General features: G+C 36.9%; 10 protein-coding genes and 1 non-coding gene across 11 annotated transcripts; 5 read left to right on the top strand and 6 right to left on the bottom strand.

Annotated features, from left to right (window-relative positions):
• Positions 1–187: 187 nt before the first annotated feature.
• Positions 188–850, bottom strand: PIS1 (CDP-diacylglycerol--inositol 3-phosphatidyltransferase; the record flags this gene model as incomplete). The annotated part of the gene is made up of 1 exon (XM_056226360.1): positions 188–850. The coding sequence occupies one exon, from the start codon at positions 848–850 to the stop codon at positions 188–190; it is 663 nt and encodes a 220-aa protein (XP_056080087.1).
• A 343-nt stretch (positions 851–1,193) lies between these two features.
• Positions 1,194–3,854, top strand: MRD1 (RNA-binding ribosome biosynthesis protein MRD1; the record flags this gene model as incomplete). Its single annotated transcript, XM_056226359.1, has 1 exon — positions 1,194–3,854. One exon carries the CDS (start codon positions 1,194–1,196, stop codon positions 3,852–3,854), a length of 2,661 nt encoding a protein of 886 aa, XP_056080086.1.
• Positions 3,855–4,111: 257 nt separating this feature from the next.
• DBF20 (serine/threonine-protein kinase DBF20) lies at positions 4,112–5,806 on the bottom strand (the record flags this gene model as incomplete). Its single annotated transcript, XM_056226358.1, has 1 exon — positions 4,112–5,806. One exon carries the CDS (start codon positions 5,804–5,806, stop codon positions 4,112–4,114), a length of 1,695 nt encoding a protein of 564 aa, XP_056080085.1.
• A 474-nt stretch (positions 5,807–6,280) lies between these two features.
• RPC40 (DNA-directed RNA polymerase core subunit RPC40) lies at positions 6,281–7,288 on the top strand (the record flags this gene model as incomplete). Its single annotated transcript, XM_056226357.1, has 1 exon — positions 6,281–7,288. One exon carries the CDS (start codon positions 6,281–6,283, stop codon positions 7,286–7,288), a length of 1,008 nt encoding a protein of 335 aa, XP_056080084.1.
• Positions 7,289–7,561: 273 nt separating this feature from the next.
• GLD1 (Gld1p) lies at positions 7,562–8,449 on the bottom strand (the record flags this gene model as incomplete). Its single annotated transcript, XM_056226356.1, has 1 exon — positions 7,562–8,449. One exon carries the CDS (start codon positions 8,447–8,449, stop codon positions 7,562–7,564), a length of 888 nt encoding a protein of 295 aa, XP_056080083.1.
• A 333-nt stretch (positions 8,450–8,782) lies between these two features.
• On the bottom strand, positions 8,783–8,854 carry Smki_16.trna11T. Its single transcript has one exon. It is a non-coding gene; the product is annotated as a tRNA-Thr (tRNA).
• A 1,261-nt stretch (positions 8,855–10,115) lies between these two features.
• On the bottom strand, positions 10,116–11,405 carry RPN7 (proteasome regulatory particle lid subunit RPN7; the record flags this gene model as incomplete). The annotated part of the gene is made up of 1 exon (XM_056226355.1): positions 10,116–11,405. One exon carries the CDS (start codon positions 11,403–11,405, stop codon positions 10,116–10,118), a length of 1,290 nt encoding a protein of 429 aa, XP_056080082.1.
• A 405-nt stretch (positions 11,406–11,810) lies between these two features.
• YTH1 (cleavage polyadenylation factor RNA-binding subunit YTH1) lies at positions 11,811–12,437 on the top strand (the record flags this gene model as incomplete). Its single annotated transcript, XM_056226354.1, has 1 exon — positions 11,811–12,437. One exon carries the CDS (start codon positions 11,811–11,813, stop codon positions 12,435–12,437), a length of 627 nt encoding a protein of 208 aa, XP_056080081.1.
• A 44-nt stretch (positions 12,438–12,481) lies between these two features.
• ISR1 (putative protein kinase ISR1) lies at positions 12,482–13,813 on the bottom strand (the record flags this gene model as incomplete). The annotated part of the gene is made up of 1 exon (XM_056226353.1): positions 12,482–13,813. One exon carries the CDS (start codon positions 13,811–13,813, stop codon positions 12,482–12,484), a length of 1,332 nt encoding a protein of 443 aa, XP_056080080.1.
• Positions 13,814–14,321: 508 nt separating this feature from the next.
• On the top strand, positions 14,322–16,907 carry COG4 (Golgi transport complex subunit COG4; the record flags this gene model as incomplete). Its single annotated transcript, XM_056226351.1, has 1 exon — positions 14,322–16,907. The coding sequence occupies one exon, from the start codon at positions 14,322–14,324 to the stop codon at positions 16,905–16,907; it is 2,586 nt and encodes an 861-aa protein (XP_056080079.1).
• Positions 16,908–17,474: 567 nt separating this feature from the next.
• On the top strand, positions 17,475–20,297 carry FHL1 (Fhl1p; the record flags this gene model as incomplete). Its single annotated transcript, XM_056226350.1, has 1 exon — positions 17,475–20,297. The coding sequence occupies one exon, from the start codon at positions 17,475–17,477 to the stop codon at positions 20,295–20,297; it is 2,823 nt and encodes a 940-aa protein (XP_056080078.1).
• Between the last annotated feature and the right edge of the window lie 244 nt (positions 20,298–20,541).

Here is a 20,541-nt window from a genome sequence, read left to right as displayed (position 1 = left end):
TGAGAAAAATATCAACAATATGAAGTTTTTCGTTTATATGGGCTTTCATCCCAGCTTAAGCAAGACAATAGAGTAGACTGCTTTGAAAGTTAAATCAACGAATGTTCCTTTTCACATAAATAAAACTACACATAAATAAAAGATCAGCGTAATTAAGAGGGGGAAAGAAAAAGAAAAATCCTCCCCATCAGAAAGTTTTGTTCTTCTCATTGGCATTCTTGGCGTCGTTGTCTGCCAGGATCATAGCAGCCCTTTTTAGCTGAACAACGTTTGCAGTCTGCTTGAATACGTAACCCGGGAAACTTATAATAGTAGTCCATTTACCAAAGTTGGCAGAATTGGAAAACAACTGCAGGTACAACCCGGCATAAAACAGCTCGTTGAAGGCACAGATGGTGAATAATACGTCTCTTCTAGTGTAGTAAAGATGTAGCAATTTGGACTCACCCTCGCTCACGCTTTTATGAGAAGTCTTACCGGCACTTACGCTGGCAAACATATGCATGTAGTGACTAGTGATATCCAAGCCCAACATTAATTGGAAGAAAACGCACCATTGAGGATACTGCACACATAGGAAACACATCAGACCAGCAGTGCTGGATCTGTCGGTAACCATGTCTAATACGGCACCCAGACTAGAAACTTGATTGTACTTTCTTGCCATTGTACCATCTAGTGCGTCCAGCAGGCACGATGTACTGTATAGCCATGTAAAGGCTGTTGGATGGTTCTTCATAACGAAAAAAGAAAGGGCGGCGGTGATGACACGAATATAACCAATCTTATTGGGAATATACCAAAGAACGTGCTCTGGAGTCACTTTTACTGGTGTCACATTCGAACTCATATTGCGTTATTACACTTTCCCTCTTGCCTACATAATTTCTAGGCTCCGCAACGTCCGTAAATAAACTGATCGACTTCTAGGCTTTTTCTTTGCTTATATACTAAAATTGAAAAATCCTCGAGACGAAAAGGACAATAGGAGGGACCTTCCCTATTTGGAAATTTTTTCCGCAATAGGGATTTACGTGTGGAACGACGTGGATTCCATAAATGAAAAATTTTTATAGATATGTAAAGCTCATCTCATCTCATCTCATCACTGCTTTATATATACAAAGAATAACTTCTTCTATTGATCTTGCGTATAATACATTTGTGTGTCAGATAGAAAGTATACAGCTAACATGTCTCGTATTATTGTTAAGGGTTTACCCGTTTACTTGACGGATGAGAAGCTGAGGGAGCATTTTACAAAGAGGCTGCATCAGAATCATTCCTCCCAAATCACTAGTGGCAGCGGTCCGGACCCCATAACCGATGTCAAAATTCTCAGAGATAGAAATGGAGAGAGTAGAAGATTTGGATTTATCGGATACCGTAACGAGGAAGATGCTTTTGATGCTGTTAACTACTTCAATGGTAGTTTCGTTAACACTTCCAAGATAGAAGTTTCGATGGCCAAAAGTTTTGCAGATCCAAGAGTTCCTCAGCCTATGAAGGAGAAAAGGAGAGAAGCTTTGAAAAGGTTCAGAGAGAAGGAGGAGAGATTGCTGCAGGAACAAAATCGAAAGAAAAACAAGCCGGATGATAATAAGCACAACAGAATTGATGAAGAGATTCGTAAAAACAAGCAATTACAGGAGTTCATGGAGACTATGAAGCCAAGCTCTCAAGTTACGTCATGGGAAAAGGTGGGCATTGACAAGGGCATAGATGACAAGGAACAAAAAGGGGAGGAAGAGGAGTCCGATGTACAGGGGAACTCTCTGCTGGCTCATGCACTAGCTTTGAAAGAGGAGAATGATAGAGACGCAACACCAAAATTGAAGATCGACAATGAAAGTGATGACGAGTACTCGGCTCTCACCACCAATAAGGATGAAAGTCATGATGATGGAGAGGAAGAAAAAATGATGAGTTTGAGTAATTTGGAAGATGTTAGTGCGAGCTTAGTAGTCGATGACAATAATATTGATAATGAAACAGAAAATGAGAAGAGGAGAAATCTTGCCCAAGATGAACAGGTTTCCGATCTAGATTGGTTCAAGCAACGTCGTGTTAGAATCAAAGAAAGTGAAGCGGAGGCAAGAGAAAAATCATTACAATACACTACTGAACACAACGATGGTTCCGATGTGAAGGAGGAAAAACACCTAGAAGTAACAGTTCCACAAAAGACCGACGAAGAACAGGCCATTGAAAAAATCAACCAAACAGGTCGTTTATTCTTACGTAATATTCTGTACACTTCCAAGGAAGAAGATTTCAAGAAACTTTTTAGTCCGTTCGGAGAGTTGGAGGAAGTCCATGTGGCTTTGGATACTAGAACCGGTCAATCCAAGGGATTCGCGTACGTACTATTCAAGGACCCTAAAAGTGCGGTAAATGCATATGTTGAATTGGATAAACAAATATTTCAAGGAAGACTATTACATATCCTTCCTGGTGAAGAAAAAAAGAGTCATAGGTTGGATGAATTTGATTTAAAGAACATGCCCTTGAAGAAGCAAAAGGAGTTAAAAAGGAAGGCAGCTGCATCAAAACAAACATTTTCTTGGAATTCCTTGTACATGAATCAAGATGCTGTTTTGGGCAGTGTGGCTGCAAAATTGGGTTTAGAGAAATCTCAATTGATCGATGCTGAAAACTCAAATTCCGCTGTCAAACAAGCTTTGGCAGAAGCTCATGTTATTGGTGACGTTAGAACATATTTTGAATCTAAAGGTGTTGATTTGACCAAATTTTCGCAGTTGAAGTCTACAAATCAAAGAGACGATAAAGTAATATTAGTGAAAAATTTCCCATACGGGACAACTAGAGAAGAGCTTGGCGAAATGTTTTTACCATATGGTAGGTTGGAAAGATTACTCATGCCACCAGCTGGTACAATCGCCATAATCCAATTCAGGGACGCGACGTCGGCAAGGGCAGCTTTCACTAAACTATCATATAAGAGGTTTAAGGATGGTATAATATACTTGGAGAAGGGTCCTAAGGATTGCTTCACTAAATCCGCTGAATCCGATGATTTGATAAATAACACTACAAATGAAGAAGAAAACCCTGTGGAGATAAAACCTTCATCAAACGACTTAATGGAAACCAACAAGAATATAAATGAGGGGTCGTCAGCTATACATGATGAAGATTCTATCGATGGCCCAACTGTCTCGATATTTATCAAGAATCTAAATTTCTCCACTACAAATCAAACCCTTACCGATAGGTTCAAAGTTTTCACTGGGTTTGTTGTTGCCCAAGTGAAGACGAAGCCTGATCCTAAACATCAGGGCAAAACTTTATCTATGGGTTTTGGGTTTGTGGAATTCAGAACCAAAGAACAAGCAAATGCAGTGATAGCTGCAATGGATGGCACGGTGATTGATGGCCATAAAATTCAATTGAAGTTATCTCATAGACAAACATCTAAAAATGGTAATGCAAAGGCTAAATCTAATAAGAAAAGTGGCAAGATTATTGTCAAGAATTTACCATTTGAAGCCACAAGAAAAGACGTTTTCGAGTTATTCAATTCCTTTGGTCAACTGAAATCTGTTAGAGTTCCAAAGAAGTTTGATAAGTCGGCAAGGGGTTTTGCGTTTGTGGAGTTTTTACTACCAAAGGAGGCTGAGAATGCTATGGATCAATTGCACGGTGTCCATTTGCTGGGCCGTAGATTGGTAATGCAATATGCAGAAGAAGATGCAGTAGATGCAGAAGAAGAGATAGCTAGAATGACCAAAAAGGTTAAAAAGCAAGTCGCTACAAATGAGATGGCAGCCTTAAGAAATAGGGGTGGTAGAAAGAAATTAGATCTCGATAATGAAGATAACGAGGGTTTTTAGTTTACCTCTATCGAGTAATCTCTCTTTTTCTTCCATATGCTACATTCTAATTATATAAATCATACATAACTTTAACAGCATGAAACTATTCAGAATATCGAATTCAAAAATAATAGCAAAAGGCGAAAATTATGTGGTGCCTCATTTCCTTAACCTTCTGTAATCGTTCAAAAAAAAAAAACACTAGTACACTTTACTGCTCTTGTCAATGCATTCATCATAATGTTATATAAAAATCAAAACATAAGGCCGTAGTCTTAATAAAAAGTTGAGAAGGGGTCAGAATGTTCTGAACCATTGTAAAGTATTCCACTGGAGCCTTGTTTACCATCTTTATGTCTAAAGGTAAAACCGACTAATTTAGAATCTACAGCAGAATCATCAACCATTGCACTCAATTTACTCTGTCTTTTAAAGACGTCTGCATATTTCGCCATATCTTCTTCATTCGTAAAATCATCAAAATAGCCGGCATCTGTTTCATCATCTAATTGAGGAACAAACGGCGGCGAACTTCTTCTCAAGGTTCCGAAATTGATTTCCACAAAGTAAGGCATTTTGCGAACCTGTTCAAAAGATCGTACTCTGTTGATAGGGTCAGCTATCAATCTGATTATTAAATCCCAAGTTCTGTCTGAGAATGCTGCCCTCCCATCCTCAGTTCGGGGTCTCCTTAGAGTTTTTTTCCAGTACCTCAAATTTTCGTAGGTTTCATTAGTAGAAGAACCACTGAAAGGGGTATATCCAACCAAACTTTCAAAGAGCATACAGCCTAATGACCAATAATCCACTGTGAAGTCGTACTTTTTGCCTTCAAGAACTTCCAGGGCCATGTAATCAGGTGAACCGACCATAGAATTAGCATAATTTATTTCTGTCTTCCTCATTTTGTGATATATTTTCCTTCTATCCTCAATAGATCTTTCTGTAAAGGCAGGAAATTCCAAATTTTTTACTTCTTCTAGGCGTATCTTCATACTTTCAATTCTTTCATTTGATACAGTTCCAGCTGCTAGTCCAAAATCCGTCAGTTTAACATGTCCTGTGGCATCAATTAAGAAATTTTCTGGCTTCAAATCTCGGTGAGTATAACCAAGTTCATGCAATGCGTTCACAGCACAAAACATTTCGCTGATGTAAAACCTTGCGTGACCGCTCTTCAAGATTCTTGTATTGATTAACAAAGTGCGGAAATCACCGCCAGGTACAAATTCCATTGCCAAATATAGACTCTCTGAATCCTGAAATGCATAAAGTAATTTCACAAGCCAGTCAGATCTAGTTGTGGTTAGTATGTCTCTTTCAGTAAGGACATGATTCGTCTCGTTTAGTTTAAATAAAAGTTTCTTGTTCAATATTTTCAGAGCACAGATTTCATTACTGTCTTTCTTCTTTGCCAGATAAACTTGCCCATACCCGCCCTGTCCAACTTGTGTGAGTATCTGGAAATCTTTGTGCTTAGGTTTCAGTCTTCTTTTCCTTAATACTTCGTGTTCCTTTAGCAAATACAAAGCCCATTCCTCATTTAAAACCGCATTAGGGATATTTTTAACACCCCTTTGTTGCTCGAGATATCTTAATACCTGCTTGGTACGTTGTCTTCTGCTGATCACGTAATCAAACATATCACAGTAATAATCTAGAAAATATAGTTGACATACATTCACAACTCTCTGGGTCGTGTTTTGGGAAGCACGTTCGTGAAAATCCTTTGGTAACTTCTTAGGTGAATGATTCAAAGAAATGTGGGGTTTGGAGGTATCTTGATCATTAAAATCGCACGGTTTATATGAAGACGAAAGTCCTGAAGAATTTTTCCAATTTTCGCTCTTTCTATCAGGTCTATATTGCATTTTAGGAGAAGTAGTTTTGGGGATATTCAGATCATGGAACCCCAAATGACCCATATTACTAGTTAAGTCGTCTACTTCTCGATCACTTCGTGAAAACATTATTACTAAAGTACTATTGACTACAATTTTATGTTTTTTATAATTCTTGGTACGATGAACTCGTTGCAGCGGTACTGATCAACATAATCTGTGATCTAGCCAACTAAAGATAGCTTGATTTGTGTTTACTTTCTTGATATTATATGTGGTGTATGGGCTGATATTATATTGCAAACAAATAACTAAGATATCAATGTTGAAACGTGAAGAATAAGTTAGATCACAGGTTTATTCTCAGTGTTGCAACACTTTCGTAGTACTGGTGCGTTATTTACTGCTGCATATGTGTTCCAGGTGACGAATAAATAGAGTTTGCTTTCTGTTGATATATCCTTGATGTCGTCTAGAGTGACCTAAATTCATATAAAATTTAATGAAAAAAATTGTTGCGATGACTTGAAGAAAAAAAATTTCACTCATACTATGTGAAATGGCAAGTACCAAGTGTACGAAAAAAGGTAGTTAGAAGCGAATATGTCAAACATTGTGGGTATTGAATATAATCGTGTTACAAATACAACTTCCACTGATTTTCCCGGTTTTTCAAAAGATGGAGAAAATGAGTGGGATGTGGAAAAATTCAAACAGGACTTTGAGGTTAATATTTCTTCATTGGACGCAAGAGAGGCAAATTTCGACTTGATTAACATTGATACATCAATTGCAAATGCTTTTCGTCGCATAATGATTTCTGAAGTTCCATCTGTGGCTGCTGAATATGTCTATTTTTTCAACAATACATCTGTCATTCAGGATGAGGTTTTGGCTCATAGAATAGGTTTGGTTCCATTAAAAGTTGATCCGGATATGCTCACATGGGTTGATAGTAATTTACCAGATGATGAAAAGTTTACAGATGAAAATACTATTGTTTTGAGTTTGAACGTGAAGTGCACAAGAAACCCAGATGCGCCAAAGGGATCTACAGATCCAAAGGAGCTGTATAATAATGCGCATGTCTACGCTCGTGATTTGAAGTTTGAACCTCAGGGTAAACAATCTACCACATTTGCTGATTTTCCAGTTGTTCCAGCAGATCCTGATATTTTGCTAGCTAAACTAAGGCCTGGTCAAGAAATCTCATTGAAAGCTCACTGCATCTTAGGTATTGGTGGTGATCATGCTAAATTTTCGCCTGTTTCCACCGCTTCTTATAGATTACTACCTCAGATCAACATCCTGCAGCCAATCAAAGGTGAAAGTGCTAGAAGATTTCAAAAATGTTTTCCACCAGGTGTCATTGGTATTGATGAAAGTTCAGATGAAGTATACGTAAAAGATGCTAGAAAGGATACAGTTTCCAGGGAAGTTTTAAGATATGATGAGTTTGCTGATAAAGTCAAATTAGGAAGGGTAAGAAACCACTTTATCTTTAACGTAGAAAGCGCTGGTGCTATGACGCCGGAAGAAATTTTCTTCAAATCTGTTAGAATTTTGAAAAATAAAGCTGAATATTTGAAAAACTGCCCAATTACTCAATAATTCTACTTTGCATACCATTTAAGAAAGACAGTTTAAGAAAGAATGTTAAATATTTAACTGCAGAACTTCTATCCTCCGTAAAAACTTCTTCCTAATATCAGTAGAATGATAAATCCAATAATCAAATAAACGAACACCTATACAACTGTTATAGATATAATAGAATGAAATATGTAAATCTAACTCTCTATAAAAAAAAGCCGGTAACAGTAATTAGTTTTACCTTTTTATAGGCGTGCTATTTCTCTATGCAATCCTGTGAATGTCGAATTCTTAAACAGGGTTGCTTGTGTTCTCATCAATATCATTGGTATCGCCACCGCTTAAAACGGTATTCAAAGTTTTGTTTAAAGGTATTCGTGCAACTAGTACGGAACCATCATAGCCATCGCTTTTTACAGATTCTAGTCTTTCCGGATCTTGGAAATCCAAATCTGCCAAAACAACACATGTCAATGAAAATAATGTGAACTGTACTACAAGGATGCTAAATTCGATCACCACCAGCCCCAAATTCCCGGAAAAGTTACTTCTTGGCAATCGTTCTCCGATCATCTGTAAGAAAAGTCCACCTCTTCTCTCACCCAATAGTAGGCCATTTGAATTAGAAAAAGGTGAGGGAGTATTTTTAGGACCATCATTCATTGGCGCGTTACCACTCAATGGTTCCATGAAATCGATTGGAAATAAGACAGTTAAAAGAATAAAGAGCATATTCAATGATAAGCAACCATGGAATAAAAACTTCCGAATTTGCTTTTTTATAGATACAATAGCGGCATCGTCATAGTCTTGTTCAGTTTGACTAGAAGGATTATCAAGCATTTCTCTCCCAAACATTCCAGGAAGCCTGATTGATCTGCCACCTGGAAACGTTGTACCCCCAGTTGTATTATTATTATTATCTGCACCAACAGTCGCAAGCCTTCGTAATTTTGCATCACTTGGAAAGGGGGAACTTATGAGAGATTGCACTATTGCCCTGGTTAAGAGGGTCCAGACGGTACGGTCATACTTTATATATTCCAAAGATATCAGAACATACCCGAAAAAGCTCAAGTTATTTACCAAATTTCTTTGAAAGTTTCTTTTTCGTAGTTCATACACTCGAATGTTTCCTGCAGTTAAGCTTTCTTCAACATTACTTTCAAAATTATCCATTGTTCGACTGACCTTATTGAAGGCATAGATTGATATGATTTAGGCCTGTCGTTGGGTGATAAATATTGCGGTTGATATCTTCAAGCGTTCTACCCTATAGTTTTATTTGGAAACAGTGCAACGATGCGGATTAATTGAATTCAAACGATTTAATTGTGTTTCGTTATACGTGATTTCCTTGCAATATTACCCAAAAGGAGAACAATGTAATTGTATATGACAGTAGGACAATCATAAGAGAAGAGAATTATAATAATAAAAAAAGAACTCCTTTTTAAGGAGACGTACCATGCAAAAAATAACACCAATGATAATTTTAATGTAAAATTGAATTGCCACCTGTCAGAATTGAACTAACGACCTTTGCATTACAAGTGCAACGCTCTACCACTAAGCTAAGGAGGCTCTCAGTTTCTAGAGGGCATTGTTAGAGCTGTATTTATGTTTTTATGAATCCTTAATATCTATAACTCTGGACAATAAATTTTATCAGAAGGTGGTTTCGTTAATAATGAGTATCTTCTTGAGAACAGGTGAATTTTGAGATAATTGTTGGGATTTGTTGATGGTTAGTTGTTTAGTAAGTTGTAATAATTAAGAATAAGTTGTTTCCTCTTAATTTATATAAGAGAGGTATATAAGATACACGCTGATTGGTTATATTGAAACCAATGGTTCAGACACAACTCGGGGCATAGATGATAAGATCTTAGTTATGGCTTATCTTTTTATATAATATGTTCTGATCAATTAATAGATCTCTATCTCATTACCGTGGTAAATTATATTATTAGTATTTCCTACTCTAATTCATACGAAGAACGTATAGTTGCAATAACTGAGAGATTGGCGAATTTTGAGATGATTGTTGGGATTCCATTGTTGATAAAGGCAATAATATTAGGTATGTAGATATACTAGAAGTTCTCCTCGAGGATATAGGAATCCAATAAATGGAACTCGTAATTCTACATAATTCTGTATATGCTTTTATTGTCATTTTATATTTGTCAGTCATTATCCTATTACATTATCAATCCTTGCATTTCAGCTTCCACTTATTTCGATGACCGCTTCTCATAACTTATGTCATCTTATAACACCGTATATGATAATGTACTAGTAGTATGACTACTAGTTGATAGACGATAGTTGATTTTCATTCCAACAATAACTTATTCCAATTTATACGAATAAGTGTATAGTAGTAATCACTTATTCCAACAGGATTTCATTGTTGATAAAGGCAATATTATTAGGTATATAGAATGTACTAGACGTTCTCCTCGAGAATATAGGAATCCAATAAATGGAACTCGTAATTCTACATAATTCTGTATATGCTTTTGTTGTCATTTTATATGTTGTCGGTCATTATCCTATTATTTTCAACCTTGAATAGCTTTTTTTTTCAGTTATATCCTAAACGTTTTCATTGAAATAAGTTGAAACAATAAATTCAAACTAAACATTAAAAGCACTCCTAAAAATTTAAATCCAGTAAGAAACCTCCTTATTTGAAGATAAAAGAAGAGCAATTGCTATCATAAAGACCTGATTCATTCCGCATATTCTCAACATTATTACTTGAGTCTCCAAACAATATATATGTATGTTTATATATGTGTTGTTGTGATTATATGCCTTGATGAATAAATTAACTTCTTCAAATACGGTCCGATCCGGTCAATCTCACTGCTGCACCATATTTTTGTAGTTTTGTTAATAAGCCGTCACCTTGTTTAACTAGCAAATGGTATTGAGCATTCTTGTTATCAGGCCTATTGGTCTCCACGATCCCATTCACTCTATCAATAACGCAATTCAGTTGCTTATTTGGAATAAACTTACCTAGATCGTTGTCCAAAAATGCAACAGAAACACCAAACGCACTGGCCATAGATTTTAAAGACAGAGTCTTATACGAATCCAATAACTGTGCATAAACCTTTCTTCTCATTTCTCTGACAAAGAAATCGGCGTGCTTGTTCAAATATTTACATGGAATCAAAACATTATCATATGTTTCCAAAAGATAGGGAAAGTAACTCGCATAATCTGACGCATAGAGAGAAATTGTTAAGGATGAGATGGATTGTAGAGCGGCGGTTGTTGAGATTAAGGATAACAATTCTGGAGAATCAATCACTTTGGATTTTAGGTCTGTCCTTTCTAGCGTAAACAAACCTGTAACCGATGCATATGTTGCAATACTTTCATATGAAGTTAATTCAATGGACGTGAAAGTTGCTAAAGAATCGACCAACAACTTTGCCGCCTCCTTAAAGTTTCTTACAGCCAAACAGTGGATACCGTAGTATGTTTTATATCTGTTTCTTCTCTCCCAATCACCACCTTTTTCAATCATTGAATTGACTGCCTCCAATTTTTCCTTGACATAAAGTTGATCATTATAAAAGAACCCTAACCTTGCAATTGTCAACATAACATCAATTTTTGCCCCAGTGGAAATAGCCTTTGATAGTGATTTCCCTAACGTTTTTTCAGCATTATCTTTGTCACCAATTTGTGCGTAGTATTCACCCAAATTAATCCATGCTTGGGCTTGTTCTAGCTCACCTTCATCGTCTTCCTCCAATTTCTGAATCTTTTCATTCAATTCTTTAATCTTACTTTCATTTTTTTTGCGCAGCTCATCGTATAACTGCTGGTCAAATCTGATCCATTCGCTAGAAGAACCTGACTTTTCATCGTGGTCTAAATCAGATTCGCCATTTTTAACGAGATAATCCTCACAAAGGTACTTGTAATAAGGGGCCATTTCTTCCTCCTTAATCTTAGCTAAAACGAAATCTGCTGCTTCTCTACGCTGTTCCATACTAACTTTTTGTTGTGTCAAAAGAAATGCCTTTTCAGATACCTCATAATTAGGCACTCTATTCACTGATGGGTCAACATACTCAACCTCTTTACTTTTTTGTTCCACATCTACCATTTTGCCGTTGATTTATAATTTGTGGCGTATATTCGTTGATATTTTAAGACGGCCTTAAAGTTCAGCTTTTTCCGTAATAATGTTTCGTTTGTTGCTGAGCGATTGGCCTTTCCAACGCTGCCTGATATACTAGAATTTCAAATGGGTGGCAAACTTAACTTAATCGGATGCTTAATTGAACTTCTATCTTCGCGCCGTCCATTATGATATGAGGAAAACAAGTACTGTTTTAAACAATACCTTTGTTTAATATTACATATATTAACCCTATAGAGATCACTACCATAATCCCTTATTGTGCCACTACTGATTAAGAAGTTGTTTTCTTGAATTAAAACTAGAGGCTTGTACATCGCATCTTATTTAAGCATTACGAACGAAGAATAAAGGTAGCAAGTTTTCTTAATGAACTTAATTCACCCTGATACAGTGGGATACCCTTTTAAATTCGAACCATTCCTAAGGCAAGAATACTCGTTTTCACTCGACCCCGATAGACCCATATGTGAATTCTACAATTCTAGAGAAGGTCCTAAATCGTGTCCAAGAGGACCTTTATGCCCTAAGAAACATGTACTACCAATTTTCCAGAATAAAATCGTTTGTAGGCATTGGCTTCGAGGATTGTGCAAGAAAAATGACCAATGTGAGTACTTACATGAATACAATCTTAGAAAAATGCCTGAATGTGTCTTCTTCAGCAAAAACGGGTACTGTACACAAAGCCCAGATTGTCAATATCTACACATAGATCCAGCCAGCAAGATACCAAAATGTGAAAACTATGAAATGGGATTCTGTCCACTGGGGAATACTTGCCCCAGGCGGCATATCAAAAAAGTTTTCTGCCAAAGGTATATGACCGGATTTTGTCCTCTGGGAAAAGATGAATGTGATATGGAACATCCGCAGTTTATAATTCCAGATGAGGGCAGTAAATTGAGGATCAAGAAAGATGATGAGATAAATACCAGAAAAATGGACGAAGAAAAGGAGAGACGTTTGAATGCAATTATAAACGGTGAAGTTTGATTTATGCGTGTACTGGCCTTCAGCTTTCATAAACATAAATATGATCATATGTAGTTATTTTCGAGTATAGATAGAAGTTCTTCTAAAGAAAGCCTCTCTACAAGAACTTTAGACAGTATTGTCAATTCCAATTTCCAATCTTGGAATAAATCACTTCTCAACATGTTTAGGTTTATAGGATCTTTTTTCAAAAGGACATTTATTAACCATTGTGACTGTTGAATAGACGAACTTCCGATACCTGGGGAGGATCCGTGGGATACTAATGCCTGGAGTTCATTATAGGGCTCATGCTGTGATATAAAAGATAAAAGGCAAAGTCCCACAGCGTACAAGTCCGTCTCAAATGTAGGAATATGGTCTGAAGAATTATCGATTAGTTCCGGTGCACAATACTCTACTGTAGTGTTCAAGTCAGTAGGTGATTGATTGACGTGAAATGCTGAAGTAAAGTCGGCTAGGTAGAAGTCAAAATCGTCACAATGATCTTCACCAAGTGTTGGTGTTTCTGTTAATAGTATATTCGCTGTTTTTATGTCGCCATGTATTATATAATTTGTTTTTAAGGTTCTTAGTGCACCAAACATTTGTTTCAACAGTTTCCACCATATTTTTCTTTTCCCTATCAACGATAGTTTATGTGATACCATCGCGTTGAAGTTATACAAACTCATTTCGCATTTCGGAAGAATAAGGCCGGGAACACATTCATTAGATCTTAATCTTCTAAAATGTGATTTATTTATGTATGTCAAACCATAGAATGGAATAATATGACTGTCATTAGTTGATGGACACACATATTGAAGATATGCCAGCGTTAGAGCCTCTTGTAAAATCACCTTGCTCTTGTGCTGTGTTTTTGCAAACTTTAAAACAAAGCCCAAACTCTTGTTAGACTCTGAAGAAGCACTTGATGATATAGGGTATACGTATGAGTAACTTCCTTGTCCGACAAGTTTGTTGGACGGAAGTGCATAACCTGGGTTGGACAAAAAATCCATCTCTGGCGCAAGTAATATACCCATTAAAAACTCATTTAGAAACTCCAAGGGAGGAGCTGTATTAGAAAGATGAAACATTGAGGCCAGATTCTCCGGAGAATAAAATCGAGGGGTTGAAAACAATACATTCAAATCGTTCTTTAGATGTGTTTCTGAGGTGCTTGTAGACTTTTTGATGGCATAATTAGTCTGAAATATCTCACTGAATTTATTTATTGGCTCCTCTACGGGCGACACCAGATGTGAGTATGCAGAAGTACTTTTATGTTTTTGCGGCTGGCGATAAGCGAAATCTTTACTGTTGTTGTCAATAGATGGGAAGACCCCATCCGAAGTCTCAGTGACGGGAGACGTTGGAGGAGTGCTATTCATCGTGCAATATTTGAAGGCAGACCTTGTGATGTACTTATTCAGGTGCTTTTTTGCTATTAATGAGCTACACTCTTGTTTATATAAAGCAAGGATCTATTAGTAGCACTTTTTGTTTATTTAACGCTAGCCATTATAAACAAATTGGATAAACCCATACACCACGATAAAGCTGGTGATAATCTATTCTATTTGACACATTTGATCCTTGCAATGGAGAATACATTCTATTCCTTGATGGTACAAATAGCTGTGCCATGGAAAATGGGACTCATTTCTTAAACGATTTATTATGCAACGCTTTGTCTTTTTTTTTTTTTTTTGATTCGATGCTAGTTAATATTTAAAATTTCCTTACGTCACATTTTTTAGAATTTTCGCCTGTGCAGAAACTGAAGAAGTGAATAAAGTGTGGGATAGAACATGGAAAACACACCAAATTTGTAACGACGGTAAAGTAGAACACACTAACAATAGTATATTGCGACACTCTTGAAAGAGTGAAGTTTTGATGAAAGGGCAAGAATCGAGAACAACATGGGAGAGCTCGATCATCGAGGGCCAGTTGTCTAAAAATCTAGCAAGGTACACCTTATTATTAGACAAATTATCGACGCTATCTCAAATAGACAAGCTGTCAGAAGTGATCGCCAACGACTATGCTAAACAGTGTAAGCAATTGGATGTGTTCGTGCAACAATCGCAAGCATCACTGAACACACAGTCTCGGAAACTGGAACTACAAAGAACTAACCTTACTACAACTTTGGCTCAATTTCATGGCACTGTGAATACCATATCGTCTTCGAATACAAGAGCAAAAGCTATACATGACGATATTGAAACGGTAGATCAGGAAAGGGCATTGGTCAACAAAACATTACAATTTTTGAAAGACGTTAGAACGTTAAAGAATAATATTTCACTGGCGCATTCAGCTTTAGAAACTAAAGATTACCTGGTGGCTGCGACAGCAATCAATGAAATTAGAAATCTTCCAGATAAGGACCTGATTGTTTCTGAGTTCGCTAAGAAAGTGGTGCCTTCAAGTGAAATTCCTGAAGAACCGGCTATACTAATCAAAAGTTGGTGTAAAGAACTGACAAGTTTGTTCCAGGAACAGTTCATGAAGGCAACAAGAACACAAGACATTAAAGAATTAACCCTAATGTTCAAGATGTTTCCTATGATAGGGCAGGATGTGCTTGGACTAGACCTGTATTCCAAGTACGTCTGTGATATTATCGCAGATGAAAGCAGGAAGATTATGTCCAATTCTATGGAGAATAGCACCAAGTTCCAAGGATTTTTCTCGCAAGTACTATTGCATCTCTTCAAAATTGTATCCACTATTATAAATGACCACTCAAAAGTTATCGCCGCGTGTTATGGTGAAAAACATATGGTGCACGTCATGGAAAAAGTCGAAAAGGAAGCTGATCTTCAGGCCAGTTTGGTTTTAGATATTTTCATGGAAACAAGGAAAGTGGATAGAACCATACATGATATCAATGAATGGAATCATTTACAGAAGAATGAAGATAGGAACACAAGCAGTAAGCAGTCAAATGACGAAACAGACGAAGAGACGGAACAAACCTCAATAATATCAATCAATGACTTAGCACTATTGATAATAGAGTTCTCCCAAATATTGCAAAATTGGTCCATGTATTCTCGATTCTATTCAGTTAAATGGTACGAGTTCACCAATTTGCATCCTCATGTGTTACAACCGCCTTCACCAATAACAGATGGAAAGTTTGCATTAAAACTGGAACAAGATACAGTATTTTATAAATTTCAAGTGCTTGTGTTGAACCATCTCCATAGATCATTCAAGAATAGTATTTCATTGGAAGAATTGCCTTCACTGAACGATTTGATAACTTCTGATCCTATTGATGACCAAGACAGAAATTCATACCCTGTGACATCTGTTTTGGATGACTTGATATTATTAGTTCGCAAAAACCTAATATCAGTGGTAAATACTGGTCAGTTTAAACTCCTGTCCAGTTTTTTGAATGAGTTGGTGAAATTTTTTCAGAACCAATTTCTGGTCAAGTTTATGCAAAATAAATTCAAGTTGTTACAATCAAAATTGACCTCGAGTGTATCTTTGAAAAGATACATTCCAAAAAGAGAAGACCAATCCACTGCATCAAGATCGGTCTCTCCACCTGCAAACAAATTCTCTCCATTGAGCAGGTTCACTTTTAGAGGAGCTGCCGCTACCGCTTTAACGAACATTCAATCAAATTTACAAGCCGTAGTTGCAGAAGATGAAGATTCTATCCTCGCGTTACATCATTACTTGATTTTCTTAAACACGCTGTATTTGAATAAAGTGTATGTTCACAGACTCTTATCTATGGAAATATTGGAAGACAATTCACAAAGAATTCTAAAAGACAACTTTCCATTCAACAACGATTCGGAGCAACTGAAAGTTTTGATTTTGAACTCGGAAAAATTAGTTTCGGATCAAACAGATAAGCTAAGTAAATGGGGCATCAAATACTTGTTTCAAAATATACTGCAAAATAGAATTCGAAATTTATTGGGAACAATTTTTGTCAATTCCGCTTCGTCAACTTCCTCAGGATCAAACCAAAACAACGTTTCTCGCGACTATTCTGCTAGTGCAAACCAGAAGAATTACATTACAAGCATAGAAGATTTTGAGGATCTGTCTCAAATAAACAGTTTCAACAGCAAGTGGAACCAATTGATTATTCCTTACAAAAATATTCTCCACAAAGAAGCGTATGTGGAATTACTGGCTGTCATAGTCAACTACATTGTGGGAACGTTGGAACAAAGGATATGGTCACTGGAGTTCAATGAGCTAGGTGTTACAAAACTAGATAGAGAATTAAGCCTCTTCATTGGTAATATATGTGGTTTGAACTATAAACTGAGAGAAAAGTTCTTGAAATTGACACAAATTGTGCTACTGCTTGGTTTAGATGATGATAACTTTGATTTGACCACTGGTGATATTAAGGATGACTTCGATGGTACTTTCGATTGGGCGATAACCTCTCAAGAAAGAATTAAAGCTAGGAATATGAAGATTGATAGAAGGCAGTAAATATATGATAAGTTATTTAGGTTTTGTATACTAAGTAGTTTCGTACAAAAGCAAACAGGATGTCAAATACACCGTAGTAACTGTCTTAGCTGTCCTCCAGTTGTTAATTATATGGTACTGCCTGTATTTTCTTTATTGAAGAGCACACAACATGATAGCGCCATACTATCATTCTGAACGTTACGATTGACTGGAAATTACAAAGGCTAAGACAAGAAAAATTAAAAGCGTTAATAAAAATAAACAAAGGAACCTATGAAATATATTCCGTCACCAAGTTAACAGAGGAGCAGCTCTTTTTCTAAGGCCAACTTTGTCATCCATTGGGTCATTCAAAGGTCTAATATTATTAGCAATTATCCCTTGGGCTGGAAAAATAGGACTTTTCTATTGGCACAGTTTTTATTTCATATAGAAGGTCATCACCAATATCTAATTTTGTATTTGAGAGCAATTTATTTTCCTTCTATTTTCATTACCACAATACTTCTAGTATTGGTTTTTGTCTCATCTAACGCCTAGCTAATCAAAAGGGAAATTTTCATATACCAATACAAATATTATAAAATGGATCGAGAAATGGCAATAGTAGAAAGTAGCAATCATCTCGGCACTTCCTCACCAGCCAGCGAAACGCAGTTCACGATAAACTCTACTTTAATGGACAATCAAGGATCCAAAGAAAGCATAACAGAAACACCAAGGAACGAGGTACCGATCGAAGCAGAACAACCCAAAAGCCATGAAATAATAACTGAGGATGAACTTCCTCAAAACACTAGGATTGATATCGAGAAAGAGATGGAAATTCCTGTTGCAGACGAGGACGAAAACTTGAAACTTGAACTTCCAGATAATTTAGATAACACTGACTTTTCTAAACTACTAGAATTTGATGCAAAAAATGATGAGGCTCTATTCAACTCAAATGAACTACTGTCCCAAACAATGGATTCTGTAAATAATATGGATTTATCGGGTGATCATCCCCAGGAAGTTTCATTGAAAGAGAACATTAATATAGAGGCAGCAAGCCCCCATGAAAACGAAAAAGAAGAAACTCAAGATGTTACCGAAACAAAGAAAACAGAGGATACAAAAAACTCGGAAAGTACAAGCATATCAAATGATCGAACTGTTGCTGATATTTCATATACAAAAGAGCGTAAATTATCGGCAGACAAAGATGCTGATACTCTGCCCCCAATAGATGACGAAAAGGCCAGCCTACTCGATACAAGAAATAATTCTATAACGCCAATAATGTTTCAGCAACACGAATTATTAGCACAACCATCTCATAACACTGTTACCGAAAACAACAGCACTGACGCTGAAACCACTGAACGAAAATCATCCGTACCAATCAACGAAAACCTACCACTACCAAATGAGCAACCGACCATCTTTGCGTATGCAAGACTAGATTTTCAAAGTTTCACATTTTATGTACAAACACTACATGCAATAATTGGAAGGAGATCTGAGAATGACTTTTCCCACAAAGTTGACGTTAATCTTGGTCCCTCGAAATCCATATCGAGAAGACATGCCCAGATCTTTTATAATTTTGGAACAGGGAGGTTTGAATTATCTATAATAGGAAAAAATGGTGCTTTTGTGGATGACATTTTTGTCGAAAAAGGAAACACCGTTCCACTTCGTAATAAGACAAAAATTCAAATTGGACAAATACCGTTTCAGTTTATTTTGCCAGAGCAAGAACGGAATGACGATAGTAAAAGTCCAGAAAACGCTGATATAACAGAATCCGAAATAAATGCCAAAAATTTGAAGAAGAACGAGCCCAAGTCCAAGAAAAAAGCTACCGGAACGAAGCCTAAGAAGGTACAGACTAAACCAGCGGTAAAGAAGGAGAAGAAGCCACCAAAGCCACCAAAGAAAGTGTACACACTGGAGGAAATTCCAGTTGAGTATAGAACAAAACCTACTGTATCTTACTCTGCTATGTTAACTACTTGCATACGAAAATACTCGACCGCCAAAGGGATGTCTTTATCGGAAATCTATGCTGGAATAAGAGAACTTTTTCCTTATTATAAATATTGTCCTGATGGCTGGCAAAGCTCTGTAAGGCATAATTTATCTTTGAACAAGTCCTTTAGAAAGGTTTCTAAGGAAGGCAAAGGATGGTTATGGGGTCTTGATGAAGAATATATTGCAGAGAGAGAACGCCAGAAAAAGAAACAAAATGAGATAGCCGTGGCAAAAGCACAAGCTGCACAATTAAAGCTCGAACAACAACAAAACAGACTGCAGCAAGTGCCTCAGAAGGGCAAAAGAGATATTACTTCTCAGAAGTCTACTTCAACTGCGAGAAAACAAAACATTTCACAAACTCTTGCAGCAAACAGGGCTGCCTCTAACAGAAAGAATACTGCGAGTGATAACCAAAGAACAATGAAATATCTACAAGAACAGCTTGTTATCCTGACACGAGATCGAAAAGGTTTATCTAAACAAGTCATCGCCGCAATTTTGACACAAGCTCTAGCTATGACAATAAATCAAGTAACACAGGCGGCAAAGAACAAAGGGATTACAGGTAATCCACTTACAGCCTTGATGGACAAGAATCCTCAGCATTTGAATTTAATTTTAGCAGCAGCTGTGAACGCGGCAACAGCGAAAGTCACAAAAGGTGAAGTAAAGCAATTAGTGAACTCCGAAACTACAGCGGCTCTAGCAGCCAAGGCACAAAATTCCAAACCGATACCTCAGCCGATAGTTCAGACACCACACGTTCCAGATAGACCTTTATCTCAATTATCTACGTCTACGTCATCCCATCCCAACAATCACTTGCATGACAAAGCACGAGGTTCATTTGATCCATCCTCATTGTCTCGATTTTTCCAGCCGAGACAGAATGCCAGGGTTACATCCCCTGCAACGGCTTCAGTTGCAACAACAGTTGCGCAAAATGTTGATATACAGCTTAAGCCTAGATCTGCACAGGAAAATAATATAGAAAGTGACAGTAGTACTAGTAGTAGTGGATCATCCAGTAGCGGAAGTGGAAGCGAGAGTGACAGTGCTAGCGATGACGGAAGCGGGAGCGGTAGTGGCGATGATAGTAGTACCAGCAGTGAAAGTGAAAGTGAAAGTGATAGTGGAAGTGAAGTGGATGAAAAAGACAATAAAGGTGACAAAGGTGATAACGGAGGTATTGAACATAACGAATCTAATGATATTTTACGTAACAACGAGAATGGAAATAGTACTGGTCGCAAAATTCTAGAAACAAATGAAGAGGACCATGACTCTAAAAGGCGGAAGATGAGCGAGGTCACCAACCAAGTAAATGTAGTCGTCGAGGAAAAAATTGGAGATGTGACCAATAGTACAAGTACTTTCGAAGTCGAATAATAAACCCCTCAATGAAGATAACTTCAGAACAATTAAAGGTACGGATCTGTGCGTTTTTAGTTTTGTTCCGCATTATTAAGGTTTCGGTTTTCTCCTTTTTACATTTCTTTCCGTATATTAATTTTTGTCCTACCACGTCATTCATGTCCATAAATTCTGGATTTGACTTCTGTCTTTGCATTTATAGTTTCTGTTCTCATATTACGAACGACACTTTAAGATATAATTATATAAAATACGTAGA

The sequence above is a fragment of the Saccharomyces mikatae genome (assembly GCF_947241705.1).
Source record: "Saccharomyces mikatae IFO 1815 strain IFO1815 genome assembly, chromosome: 16".
Lineage (NCBI taxonomy): Eukaryota > Fungi > Ascomycota > Saccharomycetes > Saccharomycetales > Saccharomycetaceae > Saccharomyces > Saccharomyces mikatae.
This window is presented reverse-complemented; position numbering and strand designations above follow the sequence as displayed.